Here is a 20,502-nt window from a genome sequence, read left to right as displayed (position 1 = left end):
CTCTAGACTTTAAAACAATTGTTCTCAAACTTTTTAATCTGAAGATGCCTTTATTTTCTTAAAAAATTATTGAGAACTATTTCATACTTTTAAAAGCATTGAGGAGCCCAAAGAGCTTTTCTTATGTGGGTTATATGTATTAGTATTTACCATATTGGAAATGAAAATAATTTAAGCATATTTGCTTATTAATTCATTAAAATAACAAATCTGTTACATGTTGACATAACTTTCTTAGAAAAATAATTATTTTTTATCTTTTTATTTTCAAAATATATGCAGTTTTCAACATTCGCCTTTGCAAAACCTTGTGTTCCAAATCTTTTCTCCCTCCCTTCCTCTCATCCTTTCTCATAGATAGCAAGTAATTTAATATATGAATAAATACATTTTCAAAAACAAAAAAGTAGTGAAAAGAAAAATATCATTTTACATATTTTTGCAAATCTCTTATATCCAGCTTAATAAAAATAACTAAGTTTTCATATCTGCTTTTATTCAGACTATTACTGATATGTAAAGAAAAATCAGCTTCACATTTATAGTTGGAAAAAGAAGAGACATTTTAATAGGCAAATTAACATCATAATGCTTTGTAAAATATAATTCTAAACTACAGGAATTCTTTAAGACCATACTTTGACAACAGATGATAAAACAAGTTACGCATGTAAGGAACAATTCATAAAGGGACTTTTGTTTAGTATTTCTTTTATTGGGATGTTTTGCATCTTTGAGTGGTGCAGAAGGTAATTACTCAGACGTAGAATAATACCCCAGACAAGAAGTGACTTGTTCAACAATTTGAACCTGGATTCAAAGTTTTCTGATTTCAAATTTAGTGCTCTATCTACTTAAGAACAGAAAACATACCTGAGTGTCTAATCTTTATTAAAGGAGACAGATGGGGAACTACTCTGGGTTATAGTTTTCAACTCAATTTCTCCACCTGTAAAAAGAGGGAATTTGATTAGATGATCACTTAAGTTTCTTGAACTTCTGACATTCCACTTTTCTGTAATTAACACACTGGGAATGTTTTCTACAAACGTAATTTGAATAATTTCCAAACTTTAAAAATCCTTAAACTACATGACTATTTTATATTTTTAACTGAATATATTGAATTAGTTTGAAAATAGTATGAAAATTTTACTATAAAAATATTTAATGTGTCCCAAATTGATACATATTTCCCAATCCTTTTCATATCAGAAAGACAATGATAATTCTTAATTCCCTTGTATGTATTTTTCTTATAGAAATTCATCTTCATATCCTACGTTAAACATAAAAAATATTTTTATAATCCAAGAAGATAAGCCCTATTTTAGGTTATAATATAGAAACATGAAAAGGAGTAACCATGTAATTTTTATTGTTAGGAAATATGTACATACAAAGGTTGCTTGATATAGATTTTTAGAGATCTTTCCCTTTTATAGTGGATACAAGTATTATTGTGACTAAACCAACTTTAAACTCTTTCTTATTGCAAGAATTTAATGTATTTTTCTTCTGTTTTCTAACAGGTGGTTTGTGTTCGACACAGAAACAAAAGATTTAGTTACAGTGCACACAGATGGAAATGAACAGCTGTCTGTAATGCGGTACTCACCAGGTTGGAAAAGAATTCACTCACTGTTAAAATTGAACTTATTGAAATCTATGTAGAATTGCTTCCTTTTAAACTTAAAAACCATATCAGTCAAATTTCAATGGTACTTGCACTTATATGGGGTCCTAATAGACTCTCTTCTGTGTTCCTCAGCTTTCCTTATAGTCCAAATCTCACAACTATATTATACAGATTTGCTATAGTTTTCCTTATAAGGGACAAGCATCTTTCCATTTCATAGCTGAAGTCACTATCTTCAGTGGTCATCAAGCCTAAGAATATAAAATCTCATGCTGCTTCCATTTCTTCTGCTGTTTGCCAGAAAATGATGAGACCACTTGCCAAGATCTTACTTTTTTTTAATGTTAAACTTCAATCCAGCTTTAACACTCTCTTTTATTCTTCACTTTTTCCCAATGGAGTGGTATCATCTTCATATCTGAGACTGTTGATATTTCTCCTGACAACCATAATTCCAGCTTTTGATTCATCCAGCTTAGCATTTTGCATGATGTATTCTGCATATAAATTAAAATTAGGTGGCAATATACTGCCATGTTGGTCTCTTTTTTCAATCTTAAACTAGTCAGTTGTTCCATGTTCAGTCCTAACTGTTGCTTCTTGGCTCTCATGCAGTTTCCTCAGGAAACAAGTAAAATGATCTAGTACCCCCATCTCTTTGAAGACTTATCACATTTTGTTGTGATTGACACAAAGATTTTAGTGTAGTCAATGAAGCAGAAATAGATTTTTTCTGGAATTCCCTTGCTTTCTCCATAATCCACCAAATATTGCCAATTTCATTTCTAAATAATTTGCCTCTTCAAAAATCAGTCTGCTCTTCTGGTGATTCTTGGTTGATATATTGCTAAAGCCTAGCTTGTAGAATCTTAAGCATAACCTTGCTGGCATGTGCAATAAGTGTACTTGTTTAGTAATTGAATCATCCTTTGGCATTGCCCTATTTTAAGATTGGGACATAAATTGATCTTTTCCAATCCAGTGACTACTATTTTGTTTTCCAGATATGCTGGCAATATTGAGTGCAGCATTTCAACCACATCATCTTACTAGAGGATGTGAACATGAGTAGCTTAAGATAAGCAGACATGGGGCCATTGTGTTCTGAATCATAGGAGAGAATGACATCATAGGGAAATTTGAATATGTGATACTCAAGTTAGAGAAGTCCCGTGATCCTTGGACATAACCACATGTCTTACCCACTGTCATTTTCTAATTGGAAATTTCTCGAGTGAGCTAGATGGTGCAATGAATAGGGTACTCGCCCTGAAATCAGAAGGACATAAGTTCAAATTTGGCCTCAGATACTTAATATTTACTAGCTGTGTGACCCTGGGCAAATCACTTAACCCCAATTGCCTCACACACAAAAAGAAAAGAAAATTTTTCTGCTCTTTGGCTAGAGAGAAATTTTATTTCTTCTGCTAAGGACTTGCAAAACAAACAATAATGAAAACTCTCCTCTCTCTAGCACTTCAGAAAGTATTGTCTTCACAATAACACTATAGTTGGGGAGGGGAGGTGTTTTACAAGTATTAATATTGTCATTTTACAAATAAGGACACAAACTCAAAAAGGTCAGTCATAATTTGAATTCAGATCTTCTTATTTGTAATCTTACACAAGAGTCTCCAAAGAAAATCTAGTGGTTATAGTACTCCCATTTGATTTTTTTTAAATTTAGAGCTCTCAAGAAATTAGAGATTCAAACATTATATTTGCTCTGCTAAACCTAAATAAATTTAATACTAGCTACTTAGTTGATCTTTCCTCCATTATATTGGAGTAGAGTTCAGCTAATTTAAATGTTATCATTGGCCCATTTCATACCATAGTTCTATTGTGGTGCATTAATTCATTTCCAGCCTCAGTTTAGATTTCCTTATCTTTTTTCTCAGTTATTTTAAATCTTTAGATTCTTTGAGAAGCTATTCCCTCTTCTAAATTGGAAGGAAGCTCAGAGATCACTAAGGACAATCCCATCATTTTACTGATTGGGGAAACAAAAGATGAGAGAGAATAAACTCTAGTTAATAAAGCAGGAGACTCCCGATTTGAATCCAAATCTTCTGATTTAAAACTCATTGTCCTTTCTTCTGTATTACAGTACCTCATGGCTTTTTCTATTTAATCTGTTTTCACTAGAATATTTGTATTATTTTCTACTTATGATAGTGGATCATTAATTGTAAATTTTTTTTAAATCATCAAACCCAGTAACCTTTCCCCAGAGATCCTTTTCCAAAGAATGTTGCAAGCTTATAGTTACAATATTTTGATAGAGACATAGATAGAATGTTATTCCAGATCTCCTTTCACAGTCTCTCCTGAAATGTTTACCAATATTCTCTCTCAGCAAACGAGAAATTATAGGTACAGTATGTACACTATTCAGTCACTTTTTAATTCCTTTACTCTCAGTCAACAAATAGTTACTAAACACCTACTATGTGTCTGGCACTATACAAGCCTCTGGGCAATTAAAAAAAAAGTAAGTCTTCTCCCTTGAGAAGCTAATTAAACATCTGCTTATAGAGGTTAGTATAAAATAGATAGAAGATCATTTGGGAGAGACAGAAACTGAGAAGGTGGGGTAGGAAAGAAAAAGGAATTCAAAAAGTTTACATGTAAAATGATGATCGAGCTGATGATTTTAGGGAGCTAAGGATTCTAAAGGGACAATAGGAAAAAGTGTATATATAATAGATATGGCAACAGCCAGTACAAAGGTAATAGAGTGGGTCTGAGAGAAATTAAAGTGTGAAGAACAGTAAACTGGCCAGTTTGCTTTGGCTGTCAGGTTATGAGAAATGAAGTAATGTATAGTATAGTAAAGCAAATCAATAAAGGCTTTAAATGCCAAGCAAAATAATTCATATTTGATCCTAGAGATAACAGAGAACCACTGGAGTTTGAGTAGGTAAGTGACATGGTTGTAGAAAATCACTTTGACAGCTGTATGGAAGTTGCATTAGAGTAGAAAAAAAGAATTTAAGCAGGGACATTAATTTGGAGGCTCTGTCAGTAGTCCAGATAATAAGTGATGAGGCCCTGAAACAGAGTAGTGGCCATGTGAGTAGAAAGTAGGCAGGAGATATTGTAGAAATAGCAACCATGGAGCAGAGGCAAGGTGTCAGAGAATACTTTGAGCTCTTCCTGGCTTTTCTGAGACCAATACCAGATCAAGCCTCTGAATGGGTTTTGGAGGGACAGAACCCACAAATATTTAAAGTGTAACAAATTTCCAGCAGAAGATATTTTGGAAGAACTTCAGGAATGGTCTGTCTCAATCAGGTGGGGAGAGAGGCAGCCCAGCATCCATGTAGTAGAGGGACTCAGGGTGGAGAGTCCTCCATTTGCCAGGGGAATCTACTAGAAGGCTCTTAGCCAAAATACAGCAGTGTTGGCTACTCTGTCCTGATTCAGAAGCCAGTGGATTGAAATACCAGCTACAAGACTTCCAACACAACTACAGAAGGCATATTGTGAGCCCCTGAACCCCAGCATACTTGGGCCTTGGCCACACCCACTCAGCACAGGAAAGGAAGCCAACAATGCCAGCCCCAGGTTAACATAAAGTAACTGTCACCTATAGATGAAGCTTGGGACAATATATCCTTTGCCCTAAGAGCAGACCTCAATCTTTAAAAATGAGCAAAAAAAACCCCCAAAAAACAAAAAGAGGTCCGACCATACATAGCTATTATGGTGACAAGGAAGAACAAACCTCAAACCCTGAGGATACTAAAGACAAAACTTATCCAATTGAAGCCTCAAAGGGTTTATATGAGTTGGTCTCCAACTCAGAAGGCTCTCTTGGAAGGATTGAAAAAGGATCTTGAAAGTTAGAAGAAAAATGTGGAAAGGAAATGAGACTTTGCAGGAGAGTTTGGAAAAGGAAATACAGAAATTATCTGAAGAAAACTCCTTAAAAATAGATTTGGCAAAATGGAAAAAGAAAACAACTCTTTGAAAAACAGAATTGGTGAAATGGGAAAAAAAAAATCAAATGAACAAAACAACTCATTTAAAAGTTCAATTGGCCAAATCAAAAAGATGTTAACAAAAAGCTAGCTGTAGAAAATAATTCATTAAAAATTAGAATTGGCAAATGGAAATGAATGACTCAATAAGATGTCAAGAATCAATCAAATAAAACCAAAAAAAAAAAAAAAAAAAAAAAACCTAGAAGAGAATGTAAATTACCTCATCAGAAAAATGACTGACCTGAAAATAGATCCAGGAGAGACAATCTAAGAATTATTGGGCTACCTGAAAACCATGATGAAAAAAAAAGAGAGAGAGAGTGAGCTTAGATTATATCTTTCAAGAAATCATCCATCTGATTTGATTGTCCTAGAACCTAGAAATCTGATGTCCTAGAACTGTTTCATCTGTAGCACAGGAGTAATGATACTTGAACTCTCTAACAAAATTGCTATGAAGAAAAATCTTTTGTAAATCTTTCTAATTGTAATAGAAGTGCGAGTTAATAATAAGGTCTTCCTTAGTAGCCATTATACATTTGACCATAAGATAATGGAGGTAACTCTAAAATAGCATTATCTAATAATCAAATAAACGATGAAATTCCATGTATAAATCACTTTTTAGAACAAGACACCATTAATTGAAATATCATTGGAATTTGACTAATAATTATTTAAATTCTGAAGATCTAAATCTAATAGAATGAACTAGAAATAATCCAGTGTGGAAGTCAGGATGCCTGGTTTCTAAACCAGACATTGCCAAAAACTAATTGCATTTTCTGAAGCAAATTATCCTCTCAGAGCCTCAGTTTTCTCATATCCCTAATAAGTTGGTTTTACTTATTCTCTAAGCTTTCTTATAACTATAAAAAAAATCTATGATTGGGAGCAAAAATTAGATTTAGAAATTAGAAAATTAGAAGGCACTTCAAAAGCTATCTAATCCAATCCCTTAATTTTTCAGATAAAGAAACTTGAGACTTAGAGATATTAGAGAACCCAAGATCATACAGCTAATAAGTATCGGAGGCCCCAGAGATTTAGTTGGGGAAACTAAATCTCAGAGAGATAAACTAACTGCCTAAGATGACAAATAGTTAGTAGCAGTGCTATAATTTGAATCCAAATCTTCTGATTCCAAATTCATTGCTTTCTTTACATCATTACAAGTTACCAGAAGTAACTAAAATTTGAAACTAAAATAAAAGAATGTGTTTTTTAAGCTTTGAATCTCCTGTGCCTCTTTACCAAGAATGACTAAGTGGATAATGTGCCAAAGGTAAGTTGTTCCCCAGAAATAATTTATACTTTGAAAGAATATGGTGATTTTCCACAAGAAAAATAATTGTCTTCATGTGATTTTGTTTAAATCTGCTAAGGAAACTGTAATAGTGGCCTTTATAAATTTATGGTTTTATCCTTGTCCTTTTCTTTATAGATGGAAATTTCTTGGCAATAGGTTCACATGACAATTGCATCTATATATATGGTGTTTATGACAGTGGGAGAAAATATAGTCGAATTGGCAAATGCTCAGTAAGTACCTTTTTTAGTTTATAATAAATGTGAATGATTTATTTTAATACTTTACTTTGAATTAAAAATGTATAATGGCAATGAAAATAACAAAATTCTCTTCTTTTTCTAGGGTCATTCCAGCTTTATTACTCACTTGGACTGGTCTGTTAATTCTCAGTACCTTGTGTCTAACTCAGGGGACTATGAAATTCTTTATTGTAAGTAAAATAAATTATTTTGGGGTAGAGATGATATATGTAATTCACTCCAGGATATGTCACAAAAATAGAAACAGATTACTTTGCTATGCAACATAGAGCAAGCAGATCATCTCCCCTCTAGTGATCTCAATTTCCTGATCTGCAAAATCATATGGTTGAACGAGATGACCTCTCAAGTTTTTTCCAGTTCTGACATCTTATGATTCTTTCATTCCAAAAATGCCTTCCATCAGTGATATTTTATGTTCTTGTATTCTAGAGATTTAGCACTAATAAGCCAAGGTTATTTTATGGTCTTTTCTAACTCTTAAATGAGTTTGATAGGTTTGTTACTAGTTAATTAAAGCATTGCATTTAAACAATAAAAAACTAAAACTGTTCAGGTATGACATTAAATATTCATCCTTTCTGCCATCAGCTGTCTATGGCAGAGTAGGATAGTAGAGCATCAACCTTTGACTCAGAAAGCCTTGGGAGGCCTGTCTAAAATGTACTTTTCTGGGTGACCCTGAGCAAGTCATGTAACTTCTAGTGCTCCAGGCAAACTTCTAAGATTGATTGTTAATTGCAAAACAGTCGTTGATTTGCTTTTGTGAAGGAATTTCCTTACTAGTAGTTATATATACCAATGAAATCATAAAAGTAGGAACTACAGAATACCCTAAACTATGGGAGATATACAGAAAAATAAACCACCCTATGCCTTAGTGTTCAAGAACTAGCTGAAGTAATGGAGAGAAATGCATCTCTTATATACAATACAATACAATGGAAAGAAAGCTGGATTTGAAGTCAAAGGATCAGAATAGGAACAGCTTCCTTCTTTATATTTGTATCCCTAGCATGAAGGACAAGGCCTCTCCTAGAATTGGTACTTATTAACTAATTACTTAAATCTTGTAATTTATTTTGCAACATAATTGGCAAGTACAAATATCTAGTCATACTCTACATTCTTTTCCCTCTCCAGTAGTTAACAAAGGTAAAATATGGTTAAAATTAAGGTCAAAGAAGATGTAATACCTTAAAAAAAAGGGAGCAACAAAAGTGGGGGGAGTGCATGTGGAATGGGAAGGCCAGACAGCGTTTTCATTCTAATAACTTTAAAAAAAGATATAACATTCTTATGACCCATTGATAAGATTACTTTTCTCCTATCTGTTATTTTTTCTGTGTTACTATCTTATTATCACAATAGCACTATTCCTCCCATTGCTTTCTCCATCCCTATATTATTAGCATATCCTAGGACCAATACCTGTGCTCTGTTGGGCCTTTATTTGAAAAATGTTTCTTTCCTGGTTCTCAGCACTACTACAGTGAGGCATATGAATACCTTAGAGTTAGAGAAGTGCCCCAAGGATGATTAAAGGATTGGTGAATATCTACAGTGCAGGGATGGAACTAAGAGTGAGTAAATTGAGGGCTTTTTTATAAGTCTTCTGCAATGTTCTCTCTAATTTATTTTAGTTGTGAGTGGACAGTGATGTTAACATAAGCAATCAGCTAAAAAAATTGAACACTTCTTGAAATGTTGGTTAATGTTAAATGTTAAATTAAATAAAATAAAATTTCAACAGAGTAAATAGATTGCACATTTGATGTTATACATAATCTTTATTTTCCTATAAGATAAGTGTACACAAATGGTGAGTGATTCCCATGAATAACTATGATCACCACTTTTGCACAGTTGAGCCAGTCATTTCTAAGATTGTCTAGAGGGAAAGAAGGGACAAATTAAACAGATGTGGAAGCTACTGCTAAGCCCCATTAACGTTACATAAATTAGAGGTACTCAAATTTCTCCCTGTTCTAAGACTCATGGACTAGGACATTAGGTTCTGACTATCAGGGATACCTGCCCCCAGATAATGAAAGCCAGGAAAGAGCAAGATTCCCACTTGGATTCAAACAGACCACCTAGGAAATGAAAATTAGCAGTCTTGACCTTAAGTTCCAAGTAGAAAGCTGGTAGGAAGGAATGACATAGAGCAGGAACAAAGTGTAACTCCAGCAGAGAAATTATATAGTGTGTGAAAAACACGATTTTCTTCTCTCCTCCTGCTTCAATGGCAGTGTGATATAGTAGAAGGAGTACTGGGCCTAGAGTCAAGAAAGTTTGTTTTAAATCCCATTTCTAATACCTATAAACTCTGTTATCTTAGCCAAATAACCTCATGTCTGAGCCTCAGTTTCTTCATCTATAAAATGGAGAAAGTAATACCTACACTGTTTCCCTCACAGAGTTTGTTATAGGAAAGCACTTGGCAAATTTTGATGTGCTATATAAAGAAGAAATAATTTGTGTTACCTAAGAGAAAGTCTTTATCCATCAAATGCCTCCCCAGCACTGATTAAAATTCAACCAATGAGAAATTCACGTGAGTAAGCAAGACTGAGAGAATTATGAGAAGTGTCTAACAGTCATTCTTATCTTAATGTGAATTGTTAGTGGTCTAGTTTTCTAAGTATATTTAGAATGAAAATATTGAGAAGATTCCTAAAAACAGTTTGCATTTATATAATATTCTCCACAGTACTCTATCTAGTGAGCGAAGCAGATATTGTTTTCTTTTTTCTAGATAAGAAAACTGAAGCTCTGAAATTGAGTGACTTATTCAGGATCACATGATTAGAATAACTATTAGAAACAGGATTTGAAACCAGGTCTTCTGATTCCAAGTCCAGTATTCTTTTCAGGACACTACACTATTGTAAGAGAAGAGAAACACAATTAGGAGAGGAATGCCATGAACAGCGAGAGGACAGTAAGAAAACTGTGTCCTTTAAGTGGTGTAGGAATGAGGAGACCCGAAGATAAGAGAGGGGCCCAAAAAGGAAGGTAAGAACCAAGCAAGAAATAGTCTTACACTTAATGATGAATGATTCAGGTTAGGTCTTAAGAATTCAGGTTAGAATCTTAGGAATAAATGACTATTTATAATAGTCAGTATTGGTATCACATGGAACTGATAGGCCAAGGAAGCTTCTTTCTGAGGAGAACAGTTAGAAATTCACACCTGAAATCATGAAGGACGGGATGAAGCTAATCCCTTTTAGTGTTTCAATTCATCACTTCTGTTTATAGCTTAGCCCATCAGTTCATTTTTTTTCCTTTTTTAGGGGTTCCTTCTGTATGTAAGCAAGTTGTAAGTGTGGAAACAACCAGAGATATAGAATGGGTTACATATACCTGTACTTTAGGATTCCATGTTTTCGGTAAGTTTCTTGTAAACTTTATTAAACAAAAAGACCAAATCTCAGAATGTTTGTTTATTTTCCAACAACTTTTTTTAATCGGACTTTCTCTGAGTTCTCATCTTTCTTCCCTCCACTCTCTCTTTCCTGATGTCCAAGCCAATCTGAACTAATTGCTTGCCTAAATTACCTTGCACTATATAGACCTTGCTAGCCCAATTAATAATTAAAGTCAGACTTTGCCACTTTGGGGTCCTAGAGAATTCCAGTGCATGTACCTTCATGTCTCTCACTAGGAATTTCTTCAGTCTTCTTCCCATAAAGAATCTGAGAAATGATTGAAATTTCTTAGATCCAAATCAGATCAACACATTAAGTGATTTTTGTTTTTTAGGTTTTATTTATTTTTTCCTTTTTTTAATTGAAGCTTTTTATTTTCAAACCATATGCAAGGATAATTTTTCAACATTGACATTTGGAAAATCTTGTGTTCCAATTTTTTCCTTCTCTTCCCCCCATACTCTCTGCTAGATAGCAAGTAATCCAATATATGTTAAACATAGTAAAAATATGTCCAATATAGGCATACAGTTCCTTTGCTACACAAGAAAAATCAGATCAAAAAGGGAAAAAAAATGAAAAAGAAAATAAAATTCAAGCAAACAACAACAAAAAAAGTAAAAATGTTATGTTGTGAACCACACTCAGTTCCCACAACCTTCTATCTGAATGTAGATGGTTCTCATCATCACAAGATCATTGGAACTGGCCTGAATCATCTCATTGTTGAGAAGAGCCACATTCATCAGAATTGATCATCATATGGAAGTGGAAATCTTCAACATAAAGAAGATCCAACTCACTTCCAGTTGATCAATGATGGACAGAAATAACTACACCCAGAGAAGGAACACTGGGAAGCGAATGTAAATTGTTAGCACTACTGTCTATCTACCCAGGTTACTTATACCTTCAGAAGCTAATAATTAATGTGCAACAAGAAAATGGTATTTACACACATATATTGTATCTAGGTTATATTGTAACACATGTAAAATGTATGGGATTACCTGCCATCGGGGGGAGGGAGTGGAGGGAGGGAGGGGATAATTTGGAAAAATGAATTAAAAAAAAAAAAAAAAAAGAATAAAAATAAATAAATAAATAAATAAATAGATAGATAAATAAATAAATAATGATTAAATAACAGCAAAAAAAAAAAAAAAAAAGAATTGATCATCATATAATCTTGCTGTTGTCGTGTACAGTGATCTCCTGGTTCTGCTCACATTAAGTGATCTTATATCATTGTCTCTGTAGATTACTTAACTACTTTAGATTTAGATTCTTGACATGGCATAATATTTCACTTCTTTATATTTCATTTCTTCAAGTTCTGTAGGTTCTAACCCACACCATGTCATATCGATATGCATCTCTCAGTGGAGCTTGTTATTAATCTGTCAAAAGCAGCCATTACTTTACTTTTGCCCCAGGGCTGTCCCTGTAAGAACTAAATTAGGAGGCCTCCTCACCCCTAAACCTACTGTCATATGTAAGGAGTATGCCTTTTGTCATCAGTCCATCTTTGAAAACAAGAGTACCTCAGCCCAGGAATACCAATCACAACGGATAACTTGGTTCTTGCCCCAGTCTTTAATTCTTTCATCATATCTTGACTCAGAAGTGTGATGGAATGGATTTGGAGACCTCTTCACTCAAGAGCCTTCTACCATGTCTGACAACAATATCTATTCTGCACTATTTCACTACCTGTGTAAAAAAACGAAACAAAGCACAATGTCACAGCCTTCAGTAATCATCAAGGACCTAGATATCAATCTACGGACTATCAGGACCTCTATCAGGTCTAAAACACCAAGTCAAATTGGGAACCAAGCCCATGCTCAGATGCCTGGGAATTTCTGAGTACGAGTCATCCTGTTTTATCTTGGGATGAGGCAAAATAATTAGAGCCAAATATAAGTTTAGTCGACCTCTTGAGTGGTTAATCATCAGGTAATTCTCAACTCAGATACCTTCACATATTATTCTTCTAATTCAACCTCTTCTTTCTTGATTATTAGAGAGAAAACATCCCACTTTCTGTCCTTCCCACAATCACTGCTTTCAAATTCCAACCTCCTCCCCCCAATTCTTTCAGTTCAAAGTACAAAAAAATTATTTTCCATGCTACTAGTCTCGCATCTCTCAATTTGTGCATCTATCATGGTTTTACCCTCCCCAGTCCCTGTTCTTTTCTACCATTGCCTTCCTTTAGCTTTCCCAAACATTGCTTCTAATTTTTTTTTAATTTTACTGTTACAACTTTACCCTTTATTATTTGTTCCTATTGCCAGCAATCTAATTCTGGCTATGTTACCCAAACTATTATAATAGCCTTAGGATTTTTTCCATTCTTTCCTTCTCCATCCCACCTTCCACAAAGCTACCTAATTAATCTTCCTAAAGCACAAATTTGATTATATCACTCTACTGCTCAAAAATTTTAGGTGGCTTTCTATTTCCTTTTTAATAAATTTCAAAGTATTTAAAGCCTTCCTCAAATTGGATCCATCTTACCTTTTATAAAGTCTTCTATGTGATCTCCCTTCAGATTCACTTTTTTATCTAACTTGGTCTGTTTGTTATCCCTCTGTCTTTCCATTTTGTCTTCTTAGAACCCCTGCTTTCTGTCAAGGCTTTGTTTAAGTGTTTAGGTGCTGTCTCCTCAAAAATCCAGAGAGCAGTGCTCTTCCCCTTCTCAAAGTGTCTTTATTTGCTTATCTCTGCTCAAGTTACAGAATGTATAAGTGGAGTGACTTTTCTTTTTTGTGTCTTCTACCATTTGCACATAGTAGAAGCTTAATAAATATCAGTAATACTGAGTTGAATAGAAATCTTTGCAAATTAGAGATGAAAGTCTTTGTCTATCATATAAGGGCGCTTTGAGAGTCCAATGTACATTGTAAAAGCACAATGTGAATGTATTTTTTCAGTTACTCAGATTTAGTTCTTTATGATGCAATATATTTCCAAGTATAACATTATTTAGAGAGGAAAAATATTAATTATTTATGTATCACTTTGGAATTATTAAATGCTTTAATTTTTCATTTACTCATTTGATCTGCCTAGGAATCCTAAGAGATAAGCAGATGAGGGATTATTATCCTTAATTTATGTAATTAATCAACAAAAATTTATTAAGTGCCACACTTTGTTGCTAGCTACTGGAAATACAAATACAAAAGTAAGATACTGCCTTTCCTTAAGGAGTTTACATTCTATATAGGAAGAAACTGGGATCCGTGGAAAGGAAACAATTACCTGAGGTTACACAGAACTATTTTTTATTCATTTTGGTTTGGAAGATAGCTTTTAGATCATAGGAAGAGCCCTGGATATAGAGAACTTCCAGCACTTGAATTTCTACTCTACAATAATTGAGTCATAGGACATCATAGCAGAATAGAAAACTGCTGGATTTGAAGGCAGAGCATTTAAGTTTCCAGAAAAAAACTGGAATTCAGTCTAGGGATTCCAGTTCTCTATATCCAGGGCTCTTCCCATCATATTCCACAACCCTGATATGCAACTAGTTGTATCTCAGATACATCATGTTCCTTCTTGAATCTGTTTCTCCATCAGTAAAATAAATGGGTTGAACTATATCGTCTCTTCCCTCTAGCTTTTCCAAAATGATTTAAAAAGTCTGAGCCACTTGGAAAGATTTACCTATAACTAGTAAGTATGGGGAACCTAAAACCTAAAAGTCAGTTAGGATTAAATCTTTAGGGGAAAACTATCAAATATGAAACACTTTTTTATCCTATGTGGCAAATGTGAACCCTAAGTTCTCACAGGAGAGAGAGTATGCTATTATCCCTGATTCCTATGCTTCCAAGTAACTTTTATTTCTTGTTTGATGTTAAGAAACGTGATTTGGTGAAAATAGGCTAATATGGAAAGATGAAAATAAGAGAGGCTAGGATGGTGTTTGCCTTCTGAAGTCCCAGATCCAAGACTGTATAACTGTATATTTTGGTTGTATTAAAGAAATATCACTCACTTCCAATTGATCAATGATGGACAGAAACAGCTACACCCAGAGAAGGAACACTGGGAATTGAATATAAACTGTCTGCACTACTGTCTTTCTACCCAGGTTACTTATACCTTCGGAATCCAATTCTTAACGTGCAACAAGAAAATTGGATTTACAGTCATATATTGTATCTAGGTTATACTGTAACACATTTAATATGTATGGGATTGCCTGTCATCTAGGGGAAGGAGTAGAGAGAGGGAGGGGAAAATTTGGAAAAAATGAATACAAGGGATAATGTTGTAAAAAAAAAAAAAATTACTCATGCATATGTACTGTCAAAAAATTTATAATTATAAAATTAATTTAAAAAAAGAAATATTAGTTTTAGTGACAAAAAAGTAAGTATATAAAATATGTAAAAAGTCTGCTCTATTTCAGGAGTGTGGCCAGAAGGCTCAGATGGAACAGACATCAATGCTGTTTGTAGGTCTCACAAGAAAAAACTTTTATCAACTGGTGATGACTTTGGCAAAGTCCATCTCTTCTCTTATCCATGTTCACAATTCAGGGTAAGGTGTTGCTTTTAAAAACCATATTAATCTCATTCTTAGAAATCCTCTTCAAAGAAAATTCAGTAATTTTATCAATTAGCAAAGATTAATGACTTGGGACCTTTTTAACATCCTCATATCTTAGCACATAGGGATTTGTCTCTTGTTAGTGTTTAGAACTCTCCCTCACTGTAGAAATTCTTTCTAGATGTCTTAAGTCTTGATCGGCAACCATCTGGCCAAAATTTGGCAGTGATTTTACCTAAGCTGAAGGATGATCCAAAGCAGACAATATCCAACTTTATAAAAATAACCCTTACATCTTGCCTCTACAAAAAACACAAATCACTAGAATAATTAAGAAAGGCTGTGCTTAATGTTATCATCACTATCATTATTATTTATAAAAACAATCATTGTGTATGTTACAAAATGTAAACTGGTTTGAGATTGTTTCCATTTTCAAGCCTTTATATGCTTAGTACCTTATACATAGTAATGCTTAAGAAATTTTCTTTACATTAAATTGAAATGGATTTTTTGCAGATTGGAGGGAGATATGCCATAGTCTTATATAACAGTTGAAGGTTTATAACCCTGTGAGGTAAAGAGTACAAATTGTCTTATCTTTGTTTTACAAATGAGGAAAGTTACAAATGTTATCTTATTTAATGGGATTAGGACTAGATGACTTCTACGGTTTTTCCCAGCTCTGAGTTTCCATTCTACAATAATTGAGTCATAGGACATCATAGCATAATAGCACAATGCTGGATTTGGAGGCAGAGAACTTGAGTTTGAATCTTGCCTCTTCTGGCATCTTCTGCAGCAGCCTTTACCAGTGCTCTGAACATAAGTGCCTTTGCTCTGCTGATGAGCTCCAACTTGTCATGTATATATCTTTTTGTATATGACTGTTTTCATGTTCTTCTCCTCCATTAGGCTCTGCTTTTTAAGCCAAGCCTGACTTTTTCCTTTGTTTCCTTGGTCCCTGTCACATAAAAGATACTTAATAAATGTTTATTGACTGAGATCTTGGCACGATTTCTGTAGGTCTCACTTTCCTCTGTAAAATAATAACATCAGATTAGATGGTAGCTGAGATGCCTTCCTACTCCAAATTTATGATCTCATCTTTATGTTATAATCAGTATCATTGTGCTGAGAATATTACTTTTCTAGTGATAGTTTCCTATGAACAAAAGAAGGCACACTTACTGCTTAATACATGTTTGGATTGAATTGAAGCATTGCCAATTATAAATGTTTTACAAATAATATTTCACTTTCATTTTGCTTTGTAGGCTCCCAGCCATGTATATGGTGGACACAGTAGTCACGTAACTAATGTAGATTTTCTATATGAAGACAGCCATCTCATCTCTACAGGTGGAAAAGATACAAGTATTATGCAGTGGCGAGTCATTTAGCATGGACTTGAGTACTAATACACATTGAAAATCATGTAAAGACGTCCTGTGTAGGCTGCATATTGAAGATCCCTATGTGCAGTTGAGCTTGGTCACTGTGATTTTTTTTTGTTTTGTTTTGTTTTTAAAAATTCTTACAAACCTCAGGAAAAATTTGCCCTCTGCCAGTTACCTTAGCTTAGTGATTTGATATGTGTCACTTTGGGGAAAACAATTTCTATTTCTTCCTTTTGTTTGTATGATATATAAAACTGTACAAAGTTAATATAAAAATGACTCCACAGTTTACAATACAGTGATAACAGCAAAAGTAACTGGTAAATACTTAGTAACTTTTCTATATTCTACAAAAATGGTCACAGAATGCCTTTTAAAATAGTATATCTATATAAATGTATATGTTCTTTATTAATTCACCATCTACACTACATAGATCTTCTGTTTCAGATATTTATAGTAATGCTGAGGTATTGATGAATTGTGGCTGTTGTTGATTAACTTGTATGAAAAGAAAAAGCCAACTTAAAAACTACCAAGTTACTAACACAGTTGAATGCAGGCATACCACATGGAATAGAATTAAGTGGTTCCTTATAAACAGGACAGTAGGTAAAACATTACACAAGGAAGTAATTTGCATAGAAATAATGCACAATGGGGCAGAGGTGCCATGTTGCAGCAGTTTTGTGACATTATGTGAGGTTTTGTTATAATACAGTAATGGACTTAATTGTGAACATTGACCTTGGGGTGACATTATTTGTGCTGTGCCTATATTTAGTTTCATTTGATTGCATTCTTTAAGGTATGGCATTAAAGTCTCCTAAGGTCAGAGGAGGGGAAGAAATGAGAAGATTGTATCCCTTTTTAAAAAAACAGATTCTATTCCAAATTAATTTAAATATATCAGCAGGGTATGCAAGTATTTAACTGACTCCTATAAACTGTACTGCCTAACCAAACTAAAGCCAACCTTTTAACATGCATATAAATCATATGTTCTGTGTAACTGACCATAAGCCCATTAATGGTTGAGACATGTAACTACCATAATCTATGTATTAATCAGCATGAAATGGTATTGTACTTGCATAGGACTTAGCAATTCATGATAAATGGCTATGGCTAGGCTATAATTTTTTATGATTATGGATATTGTATATTTGTATTTTAAGACCAAGTAGATCAAGTAAAAAGGATCTCTTTTTAAGTGTACCATAAAGCTATAGAGGAAAATGGAAGTCTTGAAAGGCTACATGAAATATTAATGTGCAACTTCTGGTCCCTGTCTTTTGTGCATGGGTGGATATTTATAGTATGAAATAAGATTGTGGTTTGCAATGATGTAATAATGGAGTTGGCATAAATCGTCAAGAAGGCCTTATCAATCTTGATTGTGTGACACAGATTGAAATTTATTGTTTACATTGGAGAATGTATCTAAGATTTTAAAATAGAGGAGTAATTAGCAGACTCTTATAAGATAATAATTAAATTTTTTGCTTGTTCCAGACAAGTAAATGTGTTGAATTCTTTGATCTCTCCAGCACTGGTTTTTTAGAGTGGTTGATGAAATACAAGAATATAAATACATTTGGAAGCATTTTTTATTATTACATCTCCAGCCTGCTACATTCAAAGTGCAGGTCACCAATAAACATAATGCATCAAAAAGGAATTGGTTTGTTCGTATCTTTACTCTTTGTCTGTTTTTATCAATATATAATCCAGAAAACTACAAGTGATTTCTTATAAACTATATGATTTAAAGGAAACTAATCTTATCCAAGCCTTTCCTAGTCACTACTTAAGTTTTTTAATTCTCAAATGGTAGCACATAAATTCCATTTACTTAAATTATGAAGTTATCCAACACCTTCATAATGTCATTTTTCATACACAGATTGTTGGAAATCTTCCATTCACATGGACCATGTGCTGTGCTTCAGGATATTTTGAATACTTTTATAGGATTTCATGTTAAATTGTGAAGTATCTTTAACTATATAAATTATGGAATTTGAATATGTTCACTAGACAAACAAGAAAGATTGAAGCATAGGTAAAATAGAGTAATCTGATGTCAGGAAGAAGCATGAAGTAAAGAGGCAAGAAAATAGATATGGGAAGTCTCATGGGGGGGTAGGCTATTGTAATAGACCAAACAAAAGTCCAGGCAATGAAGGCCTGAACTGAGATTGGTGGTGTGGCAAAAATAGAGAAGAGGGGCAGAAGCAATAAATATTTCATAGGAAAATACTGCAAAGTTGGAGGAGTAAGAGATTAGAGGGAACTTATTTTGACAAAATCCTGCTAATAAAGTTACATAAGTTCCAAAAAGAAGCAAAACTATAAAAAATTTTCCCCAAAAAAATGAGGGGAAAAAGAACACTTTTAGAAATGAATAGTTTTACCATCATGGAGGGGGAGCAAAAGAAACAAAGGCAAAACATGAAGGAGAGGGTGGGATAGAAGGGGAAGAGATACTGAAGATGTACTGATAGTAGTATAAAAATAAGGCTAAATTTTCTTTCAAGTCACATAGTAAAGCAACCAAATCAAGAAATAAATGAAACTAACCAAAAAAAATCACAAGATGAAATGATGGGGGAATGGAATGTGATTTAACAATACTGCTTCCATCCAATATTATTTCCTTCATGAATTGATATTTCTAAGAGTAAACCAGAAGAGAGCTCAAAACTGGCATTCTAGAAGCTTTATCTCCACAAGGGACAAAGAATATATAATCCATAAATAAGAAAATGACATTCAAAATTGACAAACAGAAATGATGAAAAGAGCAAAGTAAAAAAAAAATGTATTGGGAAAAGAAAAAAGATGATACTTAAAGAAATTGGAGGAAAGGCAGGGAGAAAGGATTTCATTCAACTAGGTAAAAAAGAAAGAGGGAGGGAGAAAAAAATAAAGTTAAAAAAATGAATGTAATGTAAATAATCCAGAAGAAAATTTCCTCCAAACAAAAATTAACATATTTGTGATCTCATTGATATGGCTGCTTCCTTCAATAAGTGCAGATCACCATCCATCCTTTCTCACTTTTGCATCTCTTGAAAATCTTCTCATAGAATCTCCATTAGAGTTCCAATGAATTTGCTTAAATGCTCTTTCTGGATGTCTTGACAGTATAAGAATAGGAATAGAGCACTTTGTTCACGGTATCTCCTCACTCTTCCTATGGGGTGGATCCAGCTCTTTTTCTAGTCCACATACAAAGGTCGCAACTCCTCTTTAGTTATACATTTTAGACTACACATCACTACCATGGGCTGCTCCATTGCTCTTTGAGCAACCACCAACGTTATAAACTCTGCCTACTGACTTGGAACCACATAGTATCAATGGGAAAATATTGATATTTTAAAAATAAGCCTTTGTTCTAGGGAGAAACTTGGAGTACTTCAAATGGCTGCACAAGTTCTCAAAGTTGATCCAGTTTCCATTTCATCATGTCTTCAGTCCAATGTACATTTGCAGTGTCTCTTCAAGAGATGTGTACTGCTAAATCAATTCTATGAATCACCTGAACAACTGGGTATCATAATATCATTGATAATAGCTATTCTTCAATCTACTTGTATTTTCCTGTTTGGGTAATTAAACAAAACTTTTGAGTAATGATTCCTCTTATTTAGGAGGTTCTGCAGTGTATCAGTGTTTGGTGCAATGATCGTGATGCCATTCATAAATAGGTATATCTCTCTATATGACCTTACCATCTATAGGGAATAATTCTTCTAATTGGACTCTGTGGGGCATATTCCATTATGGTGACATATCTTTAGTGGATATACTCTCCCTTTTTTATGTATTCTTTGCTTGATATTAATGATCTAATGATCATCTAATGAAAATTATTTCTTTTGTTACATCTC

General features: G+C 33.7%; 1 protein-coding gene across 7 annotated transcripts in view; it reads left to right on the top strand.

The window, feature by feature from the left end:
* The window catches only part of EML1 (EMAP like 1), a 268,952-nt gene extending 250,672 nt beyond the window's left edge, over positions 1–18,280 (top strand). For 6 of the 7 annotated variants that reach the window (XM_074291318.1, XM_074291317.1, XM_074291315.1 and 3 more), the window contains 6 exons: positions 1,533–1,621; positions 7,073–7,170; positions 7,283–7,370; positions 10,500–10,595; positions 15,064–15,194; positions 16,481–18,280. In XM_074291318.1, the coding sequence (XP_074147419.1) occupies positions 1,533–1,621; positions 7,073–7,170; positions 7,283–7,370; positions 10,500–10,595; positions 15,064–15,194; positions 16,481–16,606 (628 nt within the window). In that variant the 3' untranslated portion in view covers positions 16,607–18,280. Of the gene's footprint in view, positions 1–1,532; positions 1,622–7,072; positions 7,171–7,282; positions 7,371–8,682; positions 8,784–10,499; positions 10,596–15,063; positions 15,195–16,480 lie in introns of those variants that run through there. The other variant, XR_012486612.1, reaches the window with a different exon arrangement.
* Positions 18,281–20,502: the final 2,222 nt, after the last annotated feature.

The sequence above is a fragment of the Sminthopsis crassicaudata genome, chromosome 2, assembly GCF_048593235.1.
Source record: "Sminthopsis crassicaudata isolate SCR6 chromosome 2, ASM4859323v1, whole genome shotgun sequence".
NCBI lineage: Eukaryota > Metazoa > Chordata > Mammalia > Dasyuromorphia > Dasyuridae > Sminthopsis > Sminthopsis crassicaudata.
Note: the sequence above shows the minus strand (reverse complement) of the source record. Positions and strands in the feature narration are given on the sequence as shown.